Here is a 24,908-nt window from a genome sequence, read left to right as displayed (position 1 = left end):
ACACACACAAACACACACAAGCAAACACACACAGTCTGCTGGTCAATGCTCTTGATAAACAGTGAAGGGCGTAAAAGACACATGGACAACTTTGCTCATTAAAGGTTTGAGCCAAAGCCTAAGTACACTTCAAAATCCTGTTAGACAGTTTCAACTCTCACTAAAAAGTGAGCAATCGATGGGAATTGAAAAAACAACACTTGATTCAACATTGATTATTCCGTTTGCCTGCATGCTGGACACTTGGGACATTTATTTCTAATGACCTTGATTATTTTATATTAGCTTTTAACTCTTTCAAAATACTGAACTCCCTTGCTCCTCTCATCCTCTCGTCATCCGTCATCTTTGGGATCTTATCCTGGATATAAAACCTCTTTGTTTGTTCCTGTCATGCTCCTGTCAACCCTCAAAATCCTTAGTTACAGTTTTTCTCGATTGGTTACACACATTTTCTGAATGCATACCTCATACTCTCAGAACTCTACACACAAATCAAAAAAACACAAACACAATGGGCAAAACCCCTCACTTCTCCTGCAAAATTAAACTTAACATTCAAAACAATGTTATTTAATCTCAAAATGGTATTTCGTTTTCAAATGACAAACACAAACCATCATATGAATAGACATTTATAAGAACCATTTGAACACTGATGTGCTCAATGTAAAACACTATGATGAATGGAAAACACTTCTTCTTCATTCATAATAGTGAGTTAGGCCTTTTTTTGTTCAGTGTTACATTTACTACGGACAGTACATACATAAGTGTGTTGTAAAATATTTGAGAATATTGTTTTTATACTCAGAACACAGAAATACACGGTAACAAATATATTTTACGTATTTTTCCCAGAAAAACAATGTACACAGTGTACATCCCAACCAACACAAAGTTGCACATACAGTGGTCTACATACAAAACAACAGAATAATTTACTGTATAGTGTATACAATTACATTATTATTTTTTTTCTTTGTATTTGCCGTAATGTTATGGTGTTATTTTCTAGGACCATGTTCATGATTTCAGTTTCCTGTTCAGGAGACAGAGGACGTTCCCGACCACCTTGTGTTGGTAATCTTTCAGTTCTGCCAAACAAATAGTAAAATACTGTAAATACTGTGTAGGAATACAAAGTAGGAATACATTTTCCAAATACTTGAAACATACTTTATTTTTACAGTCCTACAGAACAGTCCACAGGCAATACTGTACTACTGTACTCATTGAGTACTGTATTGATATGCAGTAGGCCTACTGCAATTTTGTAGTGAGAGTAGATTTCTTACCTATTCTCATTTCGGAAAGTCCGGATGATGGATGCTACAGTGTACCTGCTCAAATTTGGCTGTACTCTTTGCCCAGCCTCCCTCATTGTTAGACCATGGTTGACCACATGGTCAACCAAAGCGGCTCGGATCTCATCAGAGGTTACGGTCCTTGGCCTTCCTCATCCTCGTCCTCCCTGTCCTCCTCCTCTTACTCTCACTCCTCTGCCTCTGTTTCCAATGTTGGCATCCATTGCTCAAAAACAGAAGAGGTCACCTGTTGCCCTTTTATGCTAAAGCTCTGATTGCTAATTGTAAAACTGTGTGACAGGTGTTTGTCCATGCGATGAGTCAGTGTGCGTATTTGAATGGCAGTGTGTTCCTTGTGAAAACAAAAGATTTTCTTCATGAAAATTGTGCCAAATGCAGAGAATTGTGTTTAGTGTTTTAGAACTGCAATTTGAGTGTAAAGCAGGAATTGTGCTTGTAGTTTAGCAGAATTGGTTCATGGGGTTGGTGCATGAGTTACATGTTGTGATCATTGTGTCTCAAGTACCAGTATTTGTGTGTAAACAATTGAGAAAAACTGTAATCTCTCAAAAGTAAATATATGTGTCAATGAACATGTCAGTGCCATCAGTATATAAGTCCTTGTGTCATTGTGTACGGATAAGACAGTCAAATTGCTTAGTCATGTTGTGAATATAACAGTGTACTTTGGAGTTGATGTTCTGATGTAAACTATGGCTAAAGTTTTGATGACAATTATTGTAAATTGTAGGTTACACCTTAGTGTATGTAAGAGTTTGATTGTAAGAGACTGGACAAGATTCACATTTACGCTTTTACTGTTTGTTCTGTAATTTGTTGACAGACCATGTCACAGAAAGGAAAATAAATGTGAACATAGGACAATCTCCTTAGGGGAAACTGTACACGCAGTGCTGTAGGAATTACAGTGCAGTCCTCCTACACCTCCTGAGGTTCCTGTCTGTCGGGCCAAATGATTATGTACAATTCTCTGCTGTTTCCTACATTATCAATTGCTTTTGTCATGTTGATCAAAATATATTACAGCATAATGGGTCTCTGTTGAATAGTCTCAGCCCCCACAACATTTAGGCATTATTTCATAGCATAAGTCTTTACTTGCAAAATGGTCGAACAAGTTGTCATAATATATGTCAAGCATATTTCTATACATTTCCATTAGACTTTTATCTAAATCTGTCCTGAATTGGTCAATTGCTCCCAGGTGATTAGACTAAGGGAGATAAAGATTGCCATGATAGAGGACAACAACATCTTTGAAAACATCCAAACAGTCAGCATCTCAACCATTGACAGGGTGCTGAAAAGACACCAAATGAATATGAAGCAGCTGTACACTGTTCCATTCGAAAGAAATGGTGAAAGAGTGAAGGAAATGCGCTACCAGTATGTACAGATAAAACGTGTATGAGCATGCAGCAACTGTACCTCAACAGTACAACATCATAAAGTGATATACAGTACAGTAAGTGGGAGCTTTAGAAAAGAAGATGCAATATGTGCCGTATACATTTGATGTAACTGTATCTTGCCCAAAACGAAAATGCATGGAATTCATACATTTTTGGTGTCTTCTGGATATAGCGTATAATGGAACTGGAAGCAAGTGAACCAAATACGTGATCGTTTGGGACAATGTCGGTTTCCGTCGCTCCAACATCATCAGGCAATGGTTTGCGGCCCACAACAGGATGCTGATGGGGTTCCTCTAACCCTACTCCCCATTACTTAACCCCATTGAGGAACATTTCTCAGCATGGAGATGGAAAGTCTATGATCGGCAGCCACATACGCGGATGACCCTTCGGGCTTCCATGGATGCAGCGTGTGATGACATCACAGCAGATGCCTGCAGAGGCTGGATAAGACACAGTAAACAATTCTTTCCATGCTGCATCGCAAGAGAAGATGTACGATGTGATGTGGATGAGAATTTGTGGTCCAACAGACAGGAACGTCACAAGGTGTAGGAAGACTGCTCTGTAATTCCTACGACACTACAGTTTTTCCTAAAGAGATTGTCCTATGTTTACATTTCTTTTCCTTTCGCTATGACATGGTCTGTCAACTGAGTACAGTACAAACAATAAAAGAACAAGGGAGTCAGGTGGCTGAGCGGTTAGGGAATCAGGCTAGTAATCTGGCGCCGAAAATGGCTGCCTAGGTAGGCTCTCCTGCCAAAGTAAATTCCTTGTCTGTGCAAACTTTCATGGCAAATAAAAACCAATTCTGATTCTGATCTGAAGATTGCCAGTTTGATTCCCGGCCGTGCCACATGACGTTGTGTCCTTGGGCAAGGCACTTCACCCTAATTGCCTCGGGGGGAATGTCCCTGTACTTACTGTAAGTCGCTCTGGATAAGAGCGTCTGCTAAATGACTAAATGTAAATGTAAATAAAAGCGTGAATCTTGTCCAGTCTCTTGCAATCAAACTCCTACATACACTAAGGTGTAACCTACAATTTACAATAATTGTCATCAAAACTTTAGCCATAGTTTACATCAGAACATCCCTCCAGAGTACACTGTTATATTGACAACATGACTAAGCAATTTGATTGTCTTATCCGTACACAATGACACAAGGACTTGTCATTCTGATGGCACTGACATGTTCATTGACACAGATATTTACTTTTGAGAGATGAACTAAGGATTTTGTACATAATCATTTGCATGGATGTACCAAAGCATTTGCAACTTGTTCAAAGAAATGAGAAACTGCTTTTTTGATGTGCACAAGTGACACAATGATGTGAAGATTGAACAGGTCTGAGAAATGTACCAAAGCGACTGAGAACAACTGTAAATGATACTTAACCACCAGTGAGGGGAAAAGGGTATGTGTGAACCTACAAGTCCAACCTACAAAATGGCAAAACCAAATTACTGATTGTCACTGCACCTTGTCACTGCGGTGAAATCAGGGGGTAATTACTATCTCTCCAGCTTCCTGATGAAAAAGCGTATGAAAATCTATTCTTATACTACTATTTTTATTTGCCTGGCATCTTTGTTCGTCTCTGTGTTGCAGTTTCCCCTGATTCTCTGCTTAGTTCTCAAAGCAATATAATGGACAGACAGATAGATTAGATCAGACAGACAGACAGACAGACAGACAGACAGTCAATCATTCATATTAAGAACATATTGATACTGGACATATTCGATGGCAAAAAGCCAGTTTATACTGTAATTTGCCTGAACAGGAGAATGTGCTCTGCTTTCCATCAATGATCCAGGAAAAAGGCTTTTCACAGTGAACACCCACGCTGGGTAACTCCACCAGCCCCCCCCCCCCCCCCCCCCCACCGAGTTACACAAATCTATACTGACCATCCGCTTCACACGTTAGGCCTCATCATGCTGACCTACTTAGGACAATTCCCCGTGGGTGTGCTAGAGCAAATCAGCTCAGACTGGGATCCTCCTTGTCCTCTATAGTAGGTAGCATCGATGCCTGATTCCATCATAGCACTGAGCCAGGTGGTCGGTATGACCTGAACTTCCCAGAAGCTCATAGCTTGAAGATCCTCTCTTTTGTACATTACAATAGGTGACAGTGAAAGTGAATGAGCACCCTGCTGGGGCCAGCTCCAAAGCATTCCCGACTTAAATTAGGTCTGTCATGTCACTCTGGAAGTTTGCAGTGAATAAGCTTATCAACAAAAATATTTTTTGTATTATTTACATATTTGGCCTGATCACCGCAAAATATCTTCCTGGTCCTGCGGTGTCCCACGGGAGACCAGACAACTTGCAGACTGTGTTGGCCTAACAGGTGTGTGATTACTGTTTTGGAAATTAAGAGCCCACAAGCCCCTGAGTTTATACTGAGATGGGCTGTTTCACTATTACCCTGTCACAAACCAGTAGAAAGTATCTAACTAGCTGGCTAACTAACCAGCTAACATCTAACTAGCTGGCAGCTCTCCTCTGTCTTGGTGTGTGTGAATGTGTGTCTGCTGAAAGTATATTGTAAACACGTTCCAGAATTAGTGCAGTCTAATATTTTTCACACATAATACCTCACGGGTTTCACGCAACCCGTTTCAACAGCTTTCACAACAGCCCTACATCTCCTGGAAAAATTCATTATCATCTTGATTTGGGTCATATTTCCTGCCGAAGGCCAAAACACTCTGAACTGCGCTAACACAATAAAGTGGTGATATGCCACAAACAGTTAGTGCACAACTGTTATTCAAAATGACAGATGAGACATTCTTAGGGACAGCTGATTAACTCTTATGAGTACAGTTGACCGGATAGGGAGGGCATGTTTGGATAACCTCAAATTCGTGTCTGTGCCTTACTGTACTTAAGGTTTTGACTTAAATCTGAGAAAATGTTGTCTGCAAAGTGTTGGACCTCTTCAGAAATATGTCACAACAAGTGTGATTGCACAAACTGTACATACTTACTATAGATAGAAATTCTGTATTATGTATGCATTTAGGACAATCTTTTTACATTCAGTTTGGAGACTAAATAACTAGTTGAAGAAACTGCAGTTGATTGATGATTTCTAGCTCTATTTTATAAATCAATGTGTCTAATGTGTCAAAAAGCATAGGTCACACCTTAGGTTAATATCCAAAACTGGATTTTACTGTACATGTCTGTGTTTGACAGGACCTTGCCAACTGTTCCTACTGTAATTCTCATAACACATAACTTTACTTACTGCACCATCTAGAGACTAAAACACTGAATGGCATGTGGTTCTCAAAATAGCATTCAATGAGAATCGAAACAAAGTCTAATGTAATACAGGCATTTTAATTAACTCATGAAAGGAATGCTTTAGTAAAAGGAAGTGAGTACAGACATTACAGAGTCTTGGAGGAATGGCACACACATCAAAGCAGAGAGTGACTCCTAATCAAATGTCATTTTCACAGCATCTGTTACTGCACCCACAGAGAAGATATTGGGGTGCTGGTGAGGTATTCTGATTGGAATTTTACTCTTTATAACTCGAGACAACTATCCTCTCGGCAGACATCTTCCCTCAGTATGCCTGCGTCTCATCCATTAATTGTTATAGCCGGAATCAGAATCAGAATTAGGTTTTATTCGCCATGTAGGTTTACACAAACACGGAATTTACTGTGGCCAGAAGGTGCAAACAATAAACACATAAACATATACGGATCTTCAATCAAAAAGTGCAGTAATCTAACTAATCCTAGGAACTAACAATCTAAAAAAAATTAACAATTTAAGATGGAATTCAAGATGTTTTTCACTAGCCATTCACAAAGGGAAGGTCCAGGCTTGGCTTATCAGGTACTAACACCAAGCACTGTACATTGCAAGTTAGAAGACACAAACTAGGCTGTTGGAAGCGGGATCTATAAAATGGATATGATTATAAACACAAAACAGTTGTGTGGCAAGTAGTTTACTGAGAGGGAAATATAAGTTGAATTCTGGTAGGAGGGACCTGTGAGCAGGGGCCTTTTTATATGGCATACATTTGTAAAATAATGTAGCTATACTCATTTACCAGACGATTATATGCCAATTAATTGGCATATAGTGCATTTAGTAAGTATACCTATAACAGCAAGTACAACGTAATCAAGAATCAGAAGTGAATAGTTCTACTAAAAGTGATTCGTACAAATGAATACAATGCTCGCTGTTATGTCACTGCAGTGACATAACAGCAGTCGCAACTACAACATAATTCACATATTACCCTCATTCCGATAATAGGACAGTGTAGCACAACATCGACATAAACATCGTTTTTCAAGTGCAGCTCCAAAGTACGTCTATTTTCTTGAGACAATCATTCGGATTTTACGAGTAGCACGACATACAAATCGTACAGGCTCTCAAGTGCAGCACAACATAGTGTGCAACATAGTGAGAATTCGGTCCAACACCGGCCCAAGGCATAAGCGAACTAAGCAGCTGCTTAGGGCCCCCGTGGCCACCAGTGGGCCCCCAAGAGCACATTAAATGACAGTTTAATGTACCGTTTTTCTTCGATTAAACGCTGCCAGAGCATGACGCTGCCCTCGATTAAACGCCGCACCAAAAATACGGTAGGAGCATGTCATTTTAATGAACATTCTCTTGTGTTGCACGATAGTGCCCCTAAACTAGTTTAGGCTACATGGTTACTGTACAGTAGTTAGTCTAGGCTATCTAACTGTTCTTGCATTCCTTGCAAATCAGCGTTTATAATTATTGCAGCATAATGAAGGGGTTTAACCACTGATTGAAACACACAAAAATGTGTAAAATAATGCTTTGTTAGCAACAAAGAAAAGTTTTATGTGACGGCATTCTTCAGGTAAAGTGGGACATCTAGTAATACTTTGTTTATGCTATAGAAGTAATTTAATTCGACAGTTCTCACATTTTTAATACCAATGCATCACACTGCACTTAAATTCCCAACTAAATAACAACTTTCATTGTCATCGACCCAGCGCTTTCAAACTTGTAGGCGTGACCAATAACGCTAGTCCCACGAAATCCTAACGCTTCATGACTAGCTAGCACTGCAGATCACTAAGGTTTACATCAGTTACACTTTATGCCTATTGTATAAGTCAAACCCCACAACTAAATGAATCTTGCCACACCCTTGCACGGTTGCATTGTTGTATATAAACTAATTATTATTAATATTAGCGATAGGCTGACAGACGATGACTGTCCCTCTAGCCTACCACGCAAGCTGTCCCACATTACCTGAAAATGCTGCCTGAGTGAGAGAGGGGATCATGTTATGTTTGAAAGTGTGTAGCTCCTAAACTACTGTGTATTCCCATTTCATTCCAACATGAAAATGTTCCTAAGCCCTAAAACCATTTACAGAAACACCACTGGGGTGAGCTAACAGCTTTTTTGTAAGTCTACTGGAGCCTCTACCAAAGTGTCCCACATTACCTGAAATCACCCTATTACCTCCTAATGTGTAAAGGTGAATCGTCTGTGAATGATATCCAGTCGAAATAAACCTTATTCGTCTAAATGGGCAAATCATAATTAATTAATGCAACATGGAACACCAATGTAATCGGTTTATTTTCCAATGTGGGTGGGACAGCTTTTTAGAATCTATATAACAGTGGATACCGCTGTGAAATATATTTTTCTTGATACAAAATGTGTGATGGGGGTTACACATTTTCACTTTTCAAAACGTGATTTAAAACAGTTCATGCAGCTACAATAAAATGTTCGCCCCTGTTTAACACTGATAACAGACCACGGCCTGGACTCTAAACAGACCGGGTGTAAAGAGCGCCATCTGCTGTTTGATGACGTTTGCTGTATTATGACGTAATTCATCAAATAAACTATAAAAGGCCGTTCTGATCACTGCTCTCATTTCTTATTGAACATTTTCTTGGACAAGGATTTGGATCTCTACGACGCTTTTACCTTGACGAATTCGTATTGGAATACAGCAATATTGCAATGTAAGTAAATGTTCATATTGTTTTGCACCTAGGAGATATGGGTACTTTTTAAAGTTGTAAGGTTTCAATTTAAAAGACGATGTTCGCTGGTAGATATGAAGGTAGTTTATACATTAATCTGAATAAGTTATTGTAGCCCTATTCTCTGTGTTCAAATTGTGCTGTCTGCTGTTTGATGACGTTTGCTGTATTATGACATAATTCATCAAATAAACTACAAAAGGCCGTTCTGATCACTGCTCAGTTTTACGTGATTTTCTTGGACAAGGATGTGGATCTCTGCGACGCTTTCACCTTGACAAATTCGTATTGTTACACAGAAATATTTTTGTAAGTAAATGTTCTGATTGTTTTACACCTTACAAGTTGTAACAACTTTTTCAGTAAGGTTTACATTTCCAAGACAATGTTCTCATGTAGATATGTAAAGTAGCTATTAGATTATTTTGAAAAAGTAATTATATTCTCTGTGTTCTTTGAAAAAGTCTGTCTTTTCAGGTGTCAGGTGTGAAAGCCTCTCTCTCAAATCGGACAGCAACAGCAAGTGTGACCTGAGGCAGTTTCTGAGGAAGAGACATGGAGAAAGATAAGAAAGACTCATCTCAGCCCGGGGTGAACGAGGGAAGAGAGGGGAGTCTGTCTGGAGACAAAGGGACCTTCATCAGGGTGTTGACCGTGAGGCCTCTAAGTTTGGAGGACATGGACCCGGTCGAGCCCTCGGATCTGCCCCCTCCTTCAGTACCCGACACTGGGTCAAAAGACCAGCTGGAAGCCCTGGAAGTTGCGTCCACTTCCCAGGGCGTCAGTGGAGTGGAGAGAATGCCCCCCAGCACAGCCAGCAGCAGCAGCACGTCTGGCAGCCAGAGGGCGATGAAGACAGCCTGCTCCTCAGCCCTGTCGAGCCACACCAAGCTGCCCATCTCTGTGATCAGAGCGGCGTTGCAGCTGATCAACAACAGGCTGCCAGACATGCTGCCTCACTTGGACGCCAGCCGAGATGCTCCAGGCGCCCAGACCTGCAGCAGATCAGCTGCTGGGCTGCTATCCCAGGAGATGCTGACCAAAGTGTCCGCCATGCTGCAGGCTGACGCAGAAAGCCAGGTGGCGCTCAGCAGACAGAGTGGAACCCCCTCTCTGGATCTGCAGGTGGAGGCCAAGGCCAGTCTGGGCTCTGTGGCAGCTGAGGTGATCGTGCCGGTCATCGGCAACGTCTTAGCAGCCAGGGCCGCAATCCAAGAAGAAGCTCAAGGGCCTGTTACCTTTTCCTCTGTGAGCTACTTCCTCTCTGCTGTCTGTGCCGACGTGCAGACTCTACCGCTGCTGAGGAGGTCAGGGAGCAGCAGCCGGTCTTCTGGAGGGTCCCTCGGAGAGCTCCTGACCACCATGCCGAGGACCAACGTTGTCCAGGCTGTGGAGCAGAAGCTGGAGGAGCAGTTTGGGCCGTGTAGGAAGGAGGGCTCGTCCACATCGCCATCCAGCCAATCAAGAACTGAGGATTTGGTCATGATCCCTTATCTGGGGAGCGGTGGCTCTGGACATTCCCTGGCCAGTGACCTGGTCGATGGGATCATTGGATCCGTGAAGAGTGCTGTTGAGTTTCTGGACAGCCAGTCTTCATCATCCAGTGCAGGGAACAGCTCGTCCCTCACAGGATGGGACGCAATGGATGTTTCCTCTGTAGCCAAGAAGATGGTCTGCAAGGCAGCAGCCAAACTGGCCCCCCTGGTGAGCTCTTCCAGGATGGGAGATGTGACGGCGGACGAGAGCGTCTCTTTGATGAACGAGACGTCTCTGGAAAGTTTGCCCCCGTCTCTCATCAGGCTTCTGTTGATCCGGTCTGTCGACACGGTGACAGCAGCCTGCAGAGCCATAAGTAGTGAGTTCTGCTATCGGGAGAGCGTGAAGAACGAAGGCTTGACCAAACTCCAGCAGCTGGCCAACGAACAGATGTTGGCCTGTCTAAACAAGGGCGTTGAGGAAGTGGAAATCGATGAGCTCGTCGAAGGCATCTCAGCCATCCTGGATCATTCGCTGATCCTAAGGCGTCCGGAGATGTCCTTCTCCCACATCTACCGCTCTTTGTTTGTTGACTCCCTCCTTCCAGGGAGTGGACACCGAACCACCGAGGTCCTGGAGACCTTGATTTTCTTACGTCCAGAGGGCCCACCCGCAGCTGGGCAGAGCCTGGCTCATGACACGCGAGTGGGAACGATCATAAAAGAGTACGCGACCAAAGGGAAAGATGTGTTCCAGCAGGCCTTGAGGAGAGCGACACAGAAGCTCTCTCGCCAACCGGCGAACCCTCGTGGCTCACCTCATGCGGCCAATCCAGAGAGCTCAGAGCGTCCATCTCTGCTGGCCTCCTCTGAGAACTGCGAGAACCTGCTCGGTGCGATCCTAGACGATCTCCACGAGGTGGTTGAGCAGCACAGGGCCTCAGCAAAGACGAGATCTGGTGGCATGAAGTTCTGGGAGCAGGTCCACTCCTCCAGCCAGCAGCTTTATGACAGCACGCTGAGGACCCTGCAGAAAGCTGCAGACAAGCTGTCGGCTCGTGAGGAACGTGTATCTGAGATCATCCCTCCGAAGGCATCCATCTCTTGGACCAAGAGGACCCTTGGGGTGATTCTCAGTGCCATGAGAGCAGAAGTAGCAGCTTCAGAGTGCTCCACTGCTGAACTGAAGAGGAGTGAGGACGGCCTCCTGACCTGTGCCCTCTTGGACTCCATACTGGAGAATCTCAACCAGTTATGTGAGGATGAAGAGGGTCCAACAGTCTCCGTCGCCGCCGTAGGACTGGACTCCGCCGGATTGGACGAGCTCCAGATCAAGACCGCCTCAGAGAGTCTGCTCGCCAACGTCCGTCGGCTCCGCCGGCAGACAGCCACCACCGGCCTGCATCTTCAGAGCCCCGTGGGCTCCACCAGAAGCACGTCAGAGCTGATGCTGCCAGAAAGCCCCCCGATGCCCTCCAGACAGGAGCTCATCCACAGCTATGCTAAGAGCTCGGTTAAGAGTCAGCTGCAGAAGAGTCTTGAGCTGAACCTTCCCTCGACCTCCAGCCTGGCCTGCCAGGAGACCCTGGACCGCACGGTCAGGATCCTGACGGAGAGAGTGATGGACACTCTGTGTGAGTCTGCTGCTGCAGCTCCGTGTCCTGGGGAAGATCTCGGTGAGCTCAGCCCTGCAGCGGTCATCATGGATGCTGGGACAGCGTCGACCTCTGCAGGAGAGACTAGAAAGGCTAAGAAGGGCTTGAAGTGGTGGAGCCTGCCGAAGAAAGCCAAGCTCTTCAAGAACAAGGTGGGTTATTTATGTAATAGAGCTTATAGAGCAGAGCTTATAGTATATCGTATGAGTACAGAATGAATGACCATGGGTTGGTTATTCATGTAATGGAGCATGTATAGAATGAAGAGGCAGTGTTGGGACTGAGTGGCTGTTGTGGTTCTTAATCCTGATGCTTTGGTGGACTGAGAGGTGTTGTCATAGTTTCTATAGATTCCAGCATGTTCTGTGTTTTCCCCTGCAGTTCCTGAAGAGAAAGACGGAGCCCAAGAAGCCCTCAGCCCAGGAGGAGCTTCCCCCCAGCTCTCACGTCACACCTGGTGAGCGACCACCACTGCTTGTCATCCTTAATTAATCACAAAGTGATCCTGTAGATTTGGCAAATTACTCTGACAAAGCCTAACTTCAAATTCACCAATTTAAAATGTTGTCTTGTCACAGGGGCTAAGTGTGGTTCGCCTGCCAATCTGGAGCTGTCGAAGGACCACGAGACCAAGCAGGAGCCCCCTAGACGTCCTCTACACGTACGAATGTTCCGTGCGCTTCAAAAGTCCATCGCCAAGACATTCAAGATGTCTGGGAGCCAGTAGGACGGCCTACTGATACGTTTAAGTAGAGAGAGTGAGAATGGGTGCTCCTCGGGGTCAAATTACTGGGACAAGACTGACTGAGTCCAGTCTTAAACCTGGAGGTCTGGTGTGTCTGTGCCTCATTACAAACCTGGAGGTCTGGTTTGTCTGTGCCTCAGTACAAACCTGGAGGTCTGGTGTGTCTGTGCCTCAGTACAAACCTGGAGGTCTGGTGTGTCTGTGCCACAGTACAAACCTGGAGGTCTGGTATGTCTGTGCCACAGTACAAACCTGGAGGTCTGGTTTGTCTGTGCCTCAGTACAAACCTGGAGGTCTGGTGTGTCTGTGCCTCAGTACAAACCTGGAGGTCTGGTGTGTCTGTGCCTCAGTACAAACCTGGAGGTCTGGTTTGTCTGTCCCTCAGAACAAACCTGGAGGTCTGGTGTGTTTGTGCCTCAGAGACTGGGAGGCTGGCTCCAGCTCTGACCCCCACACCACTTTCTCTGGCCTACCTGTTTTGGTGAGGTCCATCAGCAGAGCCGCTACAGAGGAAAACAAAGAGTTGAACCTTTGATGAAAGCCTGTGTAGTGAGCCTGCATAGCTAGCCTGTGTTGATGAAAGCCTGTGTAGCGAGCCTGCATAGCTAGCCTGGGTTGATGAAAGCCTGTGTAGCGAGCCTGCATAGCTAGCCAGGGTGGATGAAAGCCTGTGTAGCGAGCCTGCATAGCTAGCCTGGGTGGATGAAAGCCTGTGTAGCGAGCCTGCATAGCCAGCCTGGGTTGATGAAAGCCTGTGTAGCGAGCCTGCATAGCTAGCCTGGGTTGATGAAAGCCTGTGTAGCGAGCCTTCATAGCTAGCCAGGGTGGATGAAAGCCTGTGTAGCTACCAAACCGGCTAAACTTTGTACCATCGGACTTGGTTGTGGGCAGTCACGTGCACAGACATTTTGGGGGGCAGGTGCTCAAACCAAAAAAAAGGGCACCCATTGGCACGTGCACAGATAGACCCCTGGTGGTCCGCGCCCCTCCCTCCTCCAGCAGAAGGGGCACTTTTCTCATACAGGGCAAAAGGGCAGGTGCTTGAGCACCACTAGGGGTCTATCTGTGCATGTGCCTGCCTGGAGGATTTGGGGATAGAACTCTCTCTCTACCCTCTGAGCCACAGTCACCCATCCCGGCACCCACAGCACTTTACATTATGCCTCTCATTCACCCATTCATACACACCCATGGGGACGGAGCTGCCATTCAAGGCTAGCCTGTTCATCGGGAGCAGCTTGGGGTCCAGTGTCTTGCTCAAGGACACTTGGACACATGGCCTGGAGGATCTCCAGGAGGCTGATAGGTAGTGGGATGTTTGTTCTGGTTTCCTGCCTCTCGGTTCTTCTACCCTGCAGGTCTCCTGGCCCACTTTCTCCCGGACAATGTAAGGACCGTTGCCAAGGAGCCAGAAATGTACTTTTAGCAGTAAGGGTGAGGACTGAGTTTCTCACCTGGCTGGAACTCGCTGGGCTGAGTGGATATCAGGAGAAGACCATCACAGAGACTCACTACCATCCGGAACACTCTACTGTATCTGATCCTTGTCAATAAACTAGTTATATTGCAGTTGGAGTGTAACGGTCCTGTTTGTTTTCCTAACAAAGCTATAGCACAGGGAGGTGCGCGTTGTCAGCCCTCTTGCCAACCTCCCAGCGAGGCTGGGGTCCCCCAGGGTGACACTCACAGGCCTGTCACCCTTGCTTGCTGATGCTGATCTCGTTGTGCTCCACAATCAACCAAAATGGCAGGAGACCTGACTGAAAGCCAATGAGAGCACAGCAGATGAGTTGATAAGTGTCTCTCCTGTGGTGTCTGTTGGGTCAGAGAACACGTCTAGTTCAGGAGAAGTTATGAGGATGGGATAAGCTACAGCACCGTTTGTAGTCATCTGGAAGAACACACATTATGGGAAAATGACCTGATTTGAGATACCGTGACCACTTACATGTCAGTGGTGAATGGAATTCAGTGTCCGGTTACACTCAGTGTGGTGAAATGCTAAGTAACCCGAATCTAAATAGGGTTAGTTACACAAACATTGTTTGACTGCTTGTCAATATCAGTATGACAATGAGTCTCACTGACAGAGGGAGAGTATGTGGGCCATGGTTCATAGAACACACGTTGCTCTTCACAAATAGGCCTGTTTCTCACATTGGCTCTATGGCTTCTCTTCAACACAACTTCCTTCACTTGAACTTCCTTCAAACTCTTTTGGATACGTCTTATCAGCTTTCACCTTCTCAAAGACATAAGTCAGGGTGATCACGATAAGGTCCTGTTTCCTTCGTTCTGTTCCTTGGCAGGGAGAGGTAAAGACTCGCGTCACGTCTGAGAGGGCTGTAGATGGATTGGGTGACTGCTCGAGTTACTCTCTGATGTTTGTATAACCCTGCCTTAAAACCTCCCATTGCTGCACATACTAGACCATTTCCATCACCCAGATATAGCTCTCTAGAACAACGTTGAACGCGTCACCAAACTGTGGATAACGATCAGAGTGGTCGTGCAGCTGCAGTGTCACAACGTGTGTCCAACTGGCCATCAACTGAAATCAGACAATCAAGATTGGAACTTGTGCAGAACCATTCAAATGTTCCAACTTTGTCATCGTCCAGCTCCCAGATATATACCCTCTCAGGTGATTCTCCACATCTTTCAGCTTTCCTGTCATCTCAGGCCTCCATACATGTTGGGGCGGCAGACTGCTGATAAACATGCTATGGTATCAAGTGAGGAGCAAAGATAGGCCAGAATTACCATGCTGCTGGGTCAGGACACCCAGGGCGAAACATTTGGCCTTGTGGCAGTGCGAAAAGGGTTCGAATAATCAGGGATACCCAAGGCAGGTCTGGATTCAGAGAAACAAATGAGATATCAGCTTCAATGTTCGACAAGTTAGTGTCAGTATGACACTTCATTTCATCTTACACCGGGCAAACCTGTATCACACAGTCAAGTATGTTTTGGATGTGTTCACTGCTTACCACTAGGGTAAAAAGTAATGGTTGTGAAAGTTGAATGCCATTTAGCACATAATGTACTAATAATGTAGGTTTCATTCCCTGTAATAGGGTTCCTTTTTAATGAATAGGGGGAAATTTGATTGTTGAGAATGTTCTGCAGTGTATTCCTGTGCAGATAGAAGTTGGGAAAATGCTAATGGGCTTTAAATATTAATCAGGCATACACACCTTGGCCCCTAATTCTCTAGGTCGTTCCACCCCGGGATGCTGGTGATAAAGTACCTCGGTACCTCACTTTTTGTCTCCCTCAAATTCAAATTTATGGCTAATGTAAAAGTTCCAACTGTGCGTACTGTACCTTAACCGATTTTGGGGTCTCCATCACTGAATGCTGGGTACAGCTTTTCTGTTGGATGTGTTCACTCAAATGCACCATATGGAGGGGGTATGAAACCAAATGAAAAAGCAGCACCACAGGAGTTCAGTATTTAAACAGCTTTTTATTCTCATAAATACATACAGTAAAATACTAGGTATACATATTACTCATTTTTCAAATCAGTGCCCTTGTGGCATCATGTCTAAAAGGACACTCATAACTACAGACAGAAAATGGGTCGGAGTGTAAGGCACTGCGGAGGGTTCCCCAGGTAGACCATACCTCAACCAGGGCTCAAGGCACAACGGTTGGACCATCCAATGCCACGTTCTCAATCACAACTGGAGGAGAGCAATAGAGCTTACTTTAAAAACTGCCACAAGCACAGCCTCACATGCTAGTTAGGAGACTTCATACGAATCAGTGAATGCAGGGTTAGTGCCAAACGCTTCAGTCTTTCAGTTTGCCGGCCAACCAGCCAATCCACAGCAGGTAAAGTGATTTGTCAAGTATTTTTTGGACTTGTGTTAAGGCCATGCTTGTGAGCTAAAGCTAACAGCTACAACATGAGCTCTGCTCCGGTTCCTGCAAGAAGCACTGTTACCGGTCTCAAATCTCATTATGCTTCAATGTCATACTATCCTTATACTGAGAGAGACTAGAAAATTGAAGAAGGCTAGATAGCATCTCAAACACTTAGGCTTCGGACAGTAGCCATGACTCCATTCAAAAAGAAGTGAGTATTTCAAACAAAAGGGGACGGCGGAAGGGTGTTATTTAAAAAGATGAATGAGACTCCCTCTTATGCATCCTCCTAATTAAAGACTGTTCCAGAAATACATTTACAATTGAATGTACAGACATATTCATATAAAAAAAAAAGATCAGTATAAAAATAATGACATTCAATGAAACAAGCTAAAACAATGTCTCCTTAAAAAAAAAAAAAAAAAAAAAAAAGATACAGTAAGAGAAAGAAGAATCTACTCTACTTATCATCGGGCAGGTCCAAAAGCACCAGGTAGCTCCTATCCTTCTCAGTGCAGAGCTAACAGAACTATGGCTTGAATGGCTAACGAGGACGCCCCATGTACAATGGAAGATGCCTCCAGTGGACACGCAACATCTCTCTCTGCAAGTGGTTGATTTTAGACCGTCCAGAAGGCTACCTAGATTGACTGAAGTAGTTCTTCAGTTAATCTAGGGGGGTTCTTCAGTAAATCTGTGTCGTTGATAGAGAAGAGACAACATGGTCGATGAAAAACAAAAAACAAACTACAAAAAAAAAAAAAGACATGGAAACAATACAGCTTTGGGTCGTAACACACAGATTGCCTTAGCAATAGAGAGAGGGTAGTGGTCCAATAATCAGATCCACTCGAGTAGAGTGGAAGGGGTAGTAACTTTCTGTGCATAATGATTCAAATGGGATAGACCGCGGCCTCCCGGCGTCCCGCTCCCGCCCCCCCTCCCGTGACTGGCCAGAAACCGCATCAGTCGTCTTTGTCGTGCTGCATGCTGTTGGTGTTGCCGTTAATGACTCCGTTGGAGTGGTGGGCCCAGCGCTGGTTCTGCAGGACCTTGGGCAGCCTCTTGCCCTTGGTGTAGGCATGGTACCAGAAGTTGAGGAAGAGGAAGAGGAAGACCAGGCCGTACAGGCCGATGATGTACACGAAGATGGGAAACTGGTAAGGGCAGTCCTTCATGAAGAAATACTGGAAGATGTGGGTGGTGACGATTACGAACTGGATCTGAGGGTAGACGGAACAACAAGGTTTTTAACATGGATGGTTCAGTGGGAGACAAGGCCAGCACCACTTAACTATCTTAAGGTACACATAAGTTGGACCAGAGGATGCTGTGTTTAGGAGCAGAGCAGAGGGCGTTACCAGCTGGATGGTGGTGAGGTACTTCTTCCACCACAGAAACTTCTGGTAGGCAGGGCCCAGGGCAGACAGGCCGTAGTAGGTGTACATGATGACGTGGACGATACAGTTGAGCATGGCGTGAAACGTGCCCTGACCACCTGAAAACAGACAACAACAAGCACATCTCCCGTTATTAGTTTTGCCCCAGCAAGCATGCGTAAATCAAACGTGCATTTGGGATTTGGTTACGTAAAAACAACATAACACGATGTGCAGTATATGAGGTGCATTTGTACCAGTGTCATCTCTAAAACGGTATCTAGTTCTCCACAATGGTATTCGGACTAATTGACCCAATAAGAGTCTTCAGAACCTTAGGGGGTGGGCGGTTGCGGGAGCCGGCTTACCTGCAGCGAAGCGCACCCCGAACCACCAATTGAAGGGCATGATGGAGTGATGGAAGACATGAAGGAAGGTCACCTGGCTGTTCTTCTTCCTCAGCACAAAGAAGACCTGACGGGCGAAGGAGGAGGGCGAGGAACAGAGGGATGAGACACATGGAACAGGTCGATAAAAGAAGAAAAAAGAAAAAACGTCAAATGTCGAAGAGGTGATCTAGAGTGGGACCGGAGGGAGCTCACCGTGTCCAACATCTCGATGAACTTGGAGAAGTAGTAGAGCCAGCACGTCGCTGCCATCTGGAGATGGATAGAAGATCCAAAAGAGAGGAGGGGAGGGGAGAAAAACAGTTTGATTGTGAAATCAACTAAGCACTCCATTGAAGAGAGTGTGGGTGGTGTCGGGGAGAGAAACCGAAGGCAGCGTTGCTTAAGGGCTCTTACCCTGAGGGCCTGGGGTGAGTCAGAGTAGTCCACAGGGTCACAGTGGAAGGTGTATCCTGTCCCCCAACCGGAAATCACATACTACAAAAGTACAAAGAACAACAAAAGCTATGACGCCCACCAATATCGCAGCAATTCAGCAGCATTACATTTTAGACATTTGTGTTACCCAGAAGTTATGGGTATAACTCATCTTCACATGGCAGAATAACGATTTTTACTCTAGTTATACATAGGCAAGTCCAACATCGATGAACGTACACACACACACACACACACACACGTCATAGGTTCAATGTTGATAAATGCTTCTCTCATTACATAGACGGGAACGAATGCTCAACAGAAGGCAAAGGAAGTTGAAACAAGGTGCTTGAATTAGTCATCCATGCTGTGAGCACATACACACCTTTCAGGTTCCACCCCCCCACCCCTAGTCAGTCAGTCAATCAGTCAGAAAGAAGAAAAACAGGCTTTCAGCACTAGTCAAAGAAAAGGAATGTGACCGAACCAGTTTTTTGGCCCAATCCTCAGACAAAGACCAGACTGATTTGTTCCTTTTAAAGGAAGCACCCGTTTTATTTGTGCAGCACGGGAGACATATTAAAATGTGAAATCAAACCCTGGGAAAATCTATTAGAATTAGGAACTTTAGGATAGTGGCAGAGATATTGCCAAACGAACATAATTATAACAAATATATTGCCAAACGAACATAATGATAACAAATATATATTTGTTATCATTATGTTCGTTTGGCAATATCTCTGCCACTATCCTAAAGTTCCTAATTCTAATAGATTTTCCCAGGGTTTGATTTCACATTTTAATATGTCTCCCGTGCTGCACAAATAAAACGAGTATATACATGATTGAACGGGGTAGGTATAAACGATTGTCGACAGTAGCCTACACATTATATGCTTTAGTGCAATCTTTTAGGTGATATAAAACTCAGTTTAAAGATCATAATTTCCTTCGAAAGGAAAAAGAAAAGAAATATAGAAAAGGATGGAGGAAAAACGCAAGATAAGGAAGGAGGCAAGGAAGGAACTTACGGCCTTTACGACAAAGATCTTTCTAACTAAACTAGGGTAACGGACTCAGCTTTATCACAACTGTTAACAGTGACAGATTGTCGATTTGCATGACGGTTGGCCTCGGTCAAAATAGCTTGGACGAGCAATTAAGCGCGTCTGAAAAGACACAGCTTAGAAAAAAGGGCTGGTGCACCTCTACCTAGACAAACGGGCATTCTTGGTTGTCGTTAGACCGATGGGGATGAAAAGAGGCACAAAGTGATGCATGCGAGCGCGTCAGATCGGGAGGCGTGCGGATGCCAACAGCCCAGGCCTGTCCCCTACCTGGACAAACACTTTCCCATAATGACAGCCAGATCAGAAGGAGGAGATCTGGCGGAATGTTCCAAGCCACCCCAGGCCGCATGGGACCTTCACTCACCTCGTAGCACATGTAGAGGGAGAGGGCGACCACGCTGAAGTTGTAGACCACGAGCACACCTTTGAGGTCAAACGCTTTGCGGTTCTCCATCAGCCGCGGCCCTAGCGATGTGACAAAGTAGATGTACGCCGCGATGATGATGGTCTGGGGGAGGGGCGATGACATGAGCATCCAGTCATCCGTCCTGGAGTCTAGACAACAAGAGGAGAGGGTCGAAAATTCATACTGCCACGTTTTTAATATTAATGTGAGTGTGAACAGGCCATCAATGCACATCATTTCCATAGTCAGTGTCCTAGAGTGACCAGATTGCATAGGATAGTGTAAGTTCAGAGACATGAATATTTGAAAATAATTTTCCTTACCGGAACTAAGCAAGGCGTAAGTATGACTAAATAAATGGGCTAATGATCAGACACTGAATTATTGAACGATCCCAAACGTTCAGATGTCAGTCTCACCTGCGTGTTGGATGAACTCATCATACATGCGGATAGCCTTGGATTTGAAATCGCTGAACTCCATTTTGACTTGAGGTCTAGTAGCACTCCTGGAAAACAGAGGGCAGAGGTCAACGACTAGAGCATGCAAGTGTCACACAAAGATAGAGGAGAACACACATGCCCAATCGCAGCTTTGGTCGTTTCGCTGCATGTTGTGGGAGTTGATGCTTGCCATTCTGAGGACGGTGAGGAGTTTGACCATATCAGTCACACATACACATTTGATTTGACAACACACGTCAGAACAACATTCGAAAAAAGCCAGAGACCCCGGTCATCTAAAGTTATTCTGGGTGGCTCATGTCATGATACAATCCACCACCAGCCCTCATACTGAAAGGCTGGATTGTGGACAATGTAAAATGATTCAAGTCCGCATTTCTGTCATTCTCGCTCTCCCCTCTCTCTCCCTTTTCTTTAGCATCGCAGGGACAAGGGAGGGAGTGTTGGAAGCACAAGGACCAACAGTCAAGGCTCCTCTCCCTTCTCTGGGATGTGGTAAGGTCAACGCACACACACACACACACACACACACCATTAACCAGATGTGTTCTGTTAACACAGGCATTCAATGGGACCCGCACTCACACAGGCCTCACCTTGGTTCAGTATACGCGCAGATTATTAAAACGCTACAAAAACTAACGACTAAGCAGTATGTCACCATCTGAGCTACTGTAAGTCTGGTTTCCAAGGCCTTGTACCGGTTGCTAGGTGGACATCTTGGGTATGTAACAAAGAAAGGTCACGCAAAATAGAAGACTCATTGGATCTGACATTAGGAGAAGGGTTTGGCAACACTATCCTTTATGAATGGGAAAAGATAAAAGGGTATTTGGTGAATAACCTGCTTCAGGGGGCTAGAATTAGACAACAGTGGCTACTCTGCTCTCCACAGACAAACACCCACAGTTTGAAGACAGAGGGCATTTGCAACAAAGTAACATTGTCAAATAATTAGGGCACCCCTCCGGTCAAGACAATGAATGCCTTTCTAATGAATCACATCCTTGCGGTGAGATCTGATCGTGTTTAAAAAACAAAACAAAAAGGCATGACAGGCTACAGCAAGGGCTGACCGACTGGATTTCCTAGTCCTTGCTTGTGGGCAGGATCAACCGGCTGCACAGATACAATGATGAAATACTGTCTCGATATCTAATGAAACTGAACACCCCATACTGGAATGTTCTATCAAACATGGTTTCTATCCTTTAGATATAGAGTATGGATGTGTCTAAAGCCCCACAAAATTAGTGATCAGTAGTTGCGATGTCGCTGGTTTATGTGATGTGAAGGGTATTACATAAGGAGTCCTGTGGCACACGTTTTTACACATTTCCATACCGGAAATCAACCCTGAACAAGCAGGGAAAACCAATATTTGTCCCCATTCAAGCCCAACGGCTGTGAAAACAATAACTTGATACAAAAGTCCCATTATTTGAGTACAGGGGGGTTCAAATACCCAGCCTCCCATCACAAAGCATTGCAACTAATTGACTAGATGCAACTCCACCTGATCCATTAAAATGCAAAATACATGTGGAACTTATTAAGTTAACAGGTTTGACCTTGTACCAACAAGCAGGGTTCTAAATTAACTTTTTTGATCACCAGCCAATTTGGCTGGTAACTTTCTAAAGTTACCAACCAATCAGAATTTCCACTAGCCAAATTCTTTCCGGTGAAAATAAGAACAATTATGAGTTTCAATGAATGCATTTGATCATTTTATTAACATTGTTGGCATGAAAAACACATAAAATGAAGTAAAATGAAGCACAGAAGTATGATGCAAGGGTATGTGAAATCACCAACACGTGACTAAGTAAGGACACGATTTATTGTAAATGGCTAAAACGTCCATTCGCGTCATGATGAGATTGACTCCTGCCCATGCATTTACAGTAACGTTTTGTCCTAAGCAGGCATTAATTAAACTGACCTAATATACTCTTTATTAAGAACAGTGTATTTACATTACACTAGACTGTGTCAGTAAGCAACCTAATTTTTCTTATGCGTAGACTACATGCGGCAATCCTTACAAAACATGACAACATTTTCATTGTCAAACACAAGCCATTCCCGACCCGTCAGCCATTTGGCATTACATTTTCTTTTCTTCGTTTCTCTAGTGCTATCAATATCCTCACCCCCTGCCTCGTTCCTCTTCTCGACCCCAGAAGTTTGTTCTAACCACCGCCGCATTAAGTTAGGTACTTTTTACTTTACTTTACTACTCTAGCTAGCTCTTATTACCTCCTATGATCCACTATGCTTCGTTTGACTTCTTCCTTGTGTTTTCTGGTGGACGCTCCGTTCGTTTCCACGGTTTCTCGCGCAGGTTTCACTTCAACTGCGCGCAGCCAATGGGCGTATAAAACGTTATCACTTAGCATTACGGCACAGTGTTCATGGGAAACTTAGGAAGTACTGCCAGGGGGATAAATGACCGAGAACCATGCCGAGAACAGAGCCTTATGTATCATTCATGTAATGCCTCATGTATCACCGGCCAAACTGGCTAATGAGTTTTTATTAACACCCGCCAAAATGAATTTTAACCCGCATTTGGCGGGTTGGCGGGTGTTAATTTAGAACCCTGCCAACAAGGTGTGTACTTATAGTGCCATGCTCTCAATGAGACGGAAAATGTAATTGAGGCCATTGGTGTAGACCATTCTATGGTCAACACTGACATTTCAGTTAGGCAATGGCAGCAGTAGACTGTATAACCACACCTTGCCTAACATAGGTGTGTCTAATCCCACGCGTTCTGACGATATGACAAGGATTCTCGGAAGCATGTTCTAGTTGTGTCACACCACCCAACGGCCCTCACTACAACCATATATAACCTGTGGTATTCTCCATTGTTATTTCCTGACAGCAATAGCCCATAATGTACGCCATATTGGTGACATGGGGAGGTAAAACAATTGACTCACAGCCTTTACACTCGAATACATCACTCATTTCCCAATACTTTGTCTATGGTTATAAAATCATTACAACACCCAGTGCCGCCGCTCCCAGCACGCGCATCACGCGCTGTGCGTAGGGCACCCGGTAGGCTACCTATTAGGCTACTAGTCCAAAATAGGTTTTAGGTTAAAAATTCTAACATTGCTTTTGGAACAAAAGCTACAGTAGGCTAATTAAAAGAAACTCGGGACCACAACAGACGTATCACCAGTATAGAGGGAGTCTAAAAGATTGCACAAAGCATATAATGTGTAGTCGACAATCATTTATACCCCCGTTCAATCGCGTACCGATATACTCGTTTTATTTGTGCGGCACGGGAGCCATATTAAAATATGAAATCAAACCCTGCGAAAATCTATTAGAATTAGGAACTTTAGCATCGTGGCAGTCAGAGATATTGCCAAAAGAACATATTTGATCATCGCAATAGGTACAGAAAAGCGACCAGATGTTAAACCCTAAAAGCCACCATGTATAAAAACACGAACTTTCAGAACAAAAAACGGTAACTTTTCTAACGCAGCATATCAACTTCTTCCGGGAATAAAAATAAATAAATAATAGGCTACCATACAGGGAGCCGGTTTCCAATCGTTTACAATACTCACTTTGCACTTATAAGAACATCATAGAATCACAAGATAACATTCACTTCACAAACCTCTATCGAACTCCAACGTTAAAATGTCCTTGAGCTCCGTCAATAGATACTCCACCTCCCGCCTCGCCTGTGGCGCAGCTGTGAGCAATCGAAACAGGTGTGTCGACGTTTTGAGCAACTTTGCTGCGAATATCCTCCCTGTCGTGTTGATGCTTGCTGCCATGCACTGATGAGAAGTGACTGATGTAAATGTAGAGGGTGGAGACCTAGGGAAAGCGAACAGGGTCCGGCTTGACGCGCTATCAAAACGTCGCCCAAACGGATTGGAGGAGGAAAAGAGGAGGAATAAATGTATCCTTTATGCATGCTGGCATGCTACTGCATCGGACTTGAATTAGTTTCAACTCAGTGTACCACCCACCCGCGTCATCAAACTGATATCTTTGGCTGTCTTTAACAATGAGAACGTTTTATGAAAATGTTTAACATGGTTTAACTATGCAAATGAACAAGAGAGGTATAGCATATATGGAAATCTATAATAAGCATAGTAGGAATAAATGCAGGTTGAACAAAAAGGCCACACAGACGTCCAAGTAGCAATAGTCAACGATTTATC

General features: G+C 44.4%; 2 protein-coding genes across 2 annotated transcripts; one reads left to right on the top strand and one right to left on the bottom strand.

Annotated features, from left to right (window-relative positions):
• Positions 1–9,330: 9,330 nt before the first annotated feature.
• Positions 9,331–13,343, top strand: LOC134015034 (uncharacterized). The gene is made up of 3 exons (XM_062454314.1): positions 9,331–12,079; positions 12,309–12,384; positions 12,506–13,343. The coding sequence occupies exons 1-3, from the start codon at positions 9,353–9,355 to the stop codon at positions 12,652–12,654; spliced, it is 2,952 nt and encodes a 983-aa protein (XP_062310298.1). The 5' UTR covers positions 9,331–9,352; the 3' UTR covers positions 12,655–13,343.
• Positions 13,344–16,121: 2,778 nt separating this feature from the next.
• elovl7a (ELOVL fatty acid elongase 7a) lies at positions 16,122–24,593 on the bottom strand. The gene is made up of 8 exons (XM_062454316.1): positions 24,350–24,593; positions 20,653–20,741; positions 20,192–20,382; positions 18,731–18,811; positions 18,530–18,586; positions 18,296–18,401; positions 17,910–18,046; positions 16,122–17,771 (listed from the first exon to the last, which is right to left on the bottom strand). Exons 2-8 carry the CDS (start codon positions 20,714–20,716, stop codon positions 17,514–17,516), a joined length of 894 nt encoding a protein of 297 aa, XP_062310300.1. The 5' UTR covers positions 20,717–20,741; positions 24,350–24,593; the 3' UTR covers positions 16,122–17,513.
• Between the last annotated feature and the right edge of the window lie 315 nt (positions 24,594–24,908).

This window comes from Osmerus eperlanus, chromosome 28 (assembly GCF_963692335.1).
Source record: "Osmerus eperlanus chromosome 28, fOsmEpe2.1, whole genome shotgun sequence".
Taxonomy (NCBI): domain Eukaryota; kingdom Metazoa; phylum Chordata; class Actinopteri; order Osmeriformes; family Osmeridae; genus Osmerus; species Osmerus eperlanus.
This window is presented reverse-complemented; position numbering and strand designations above follow the sequence as displayed.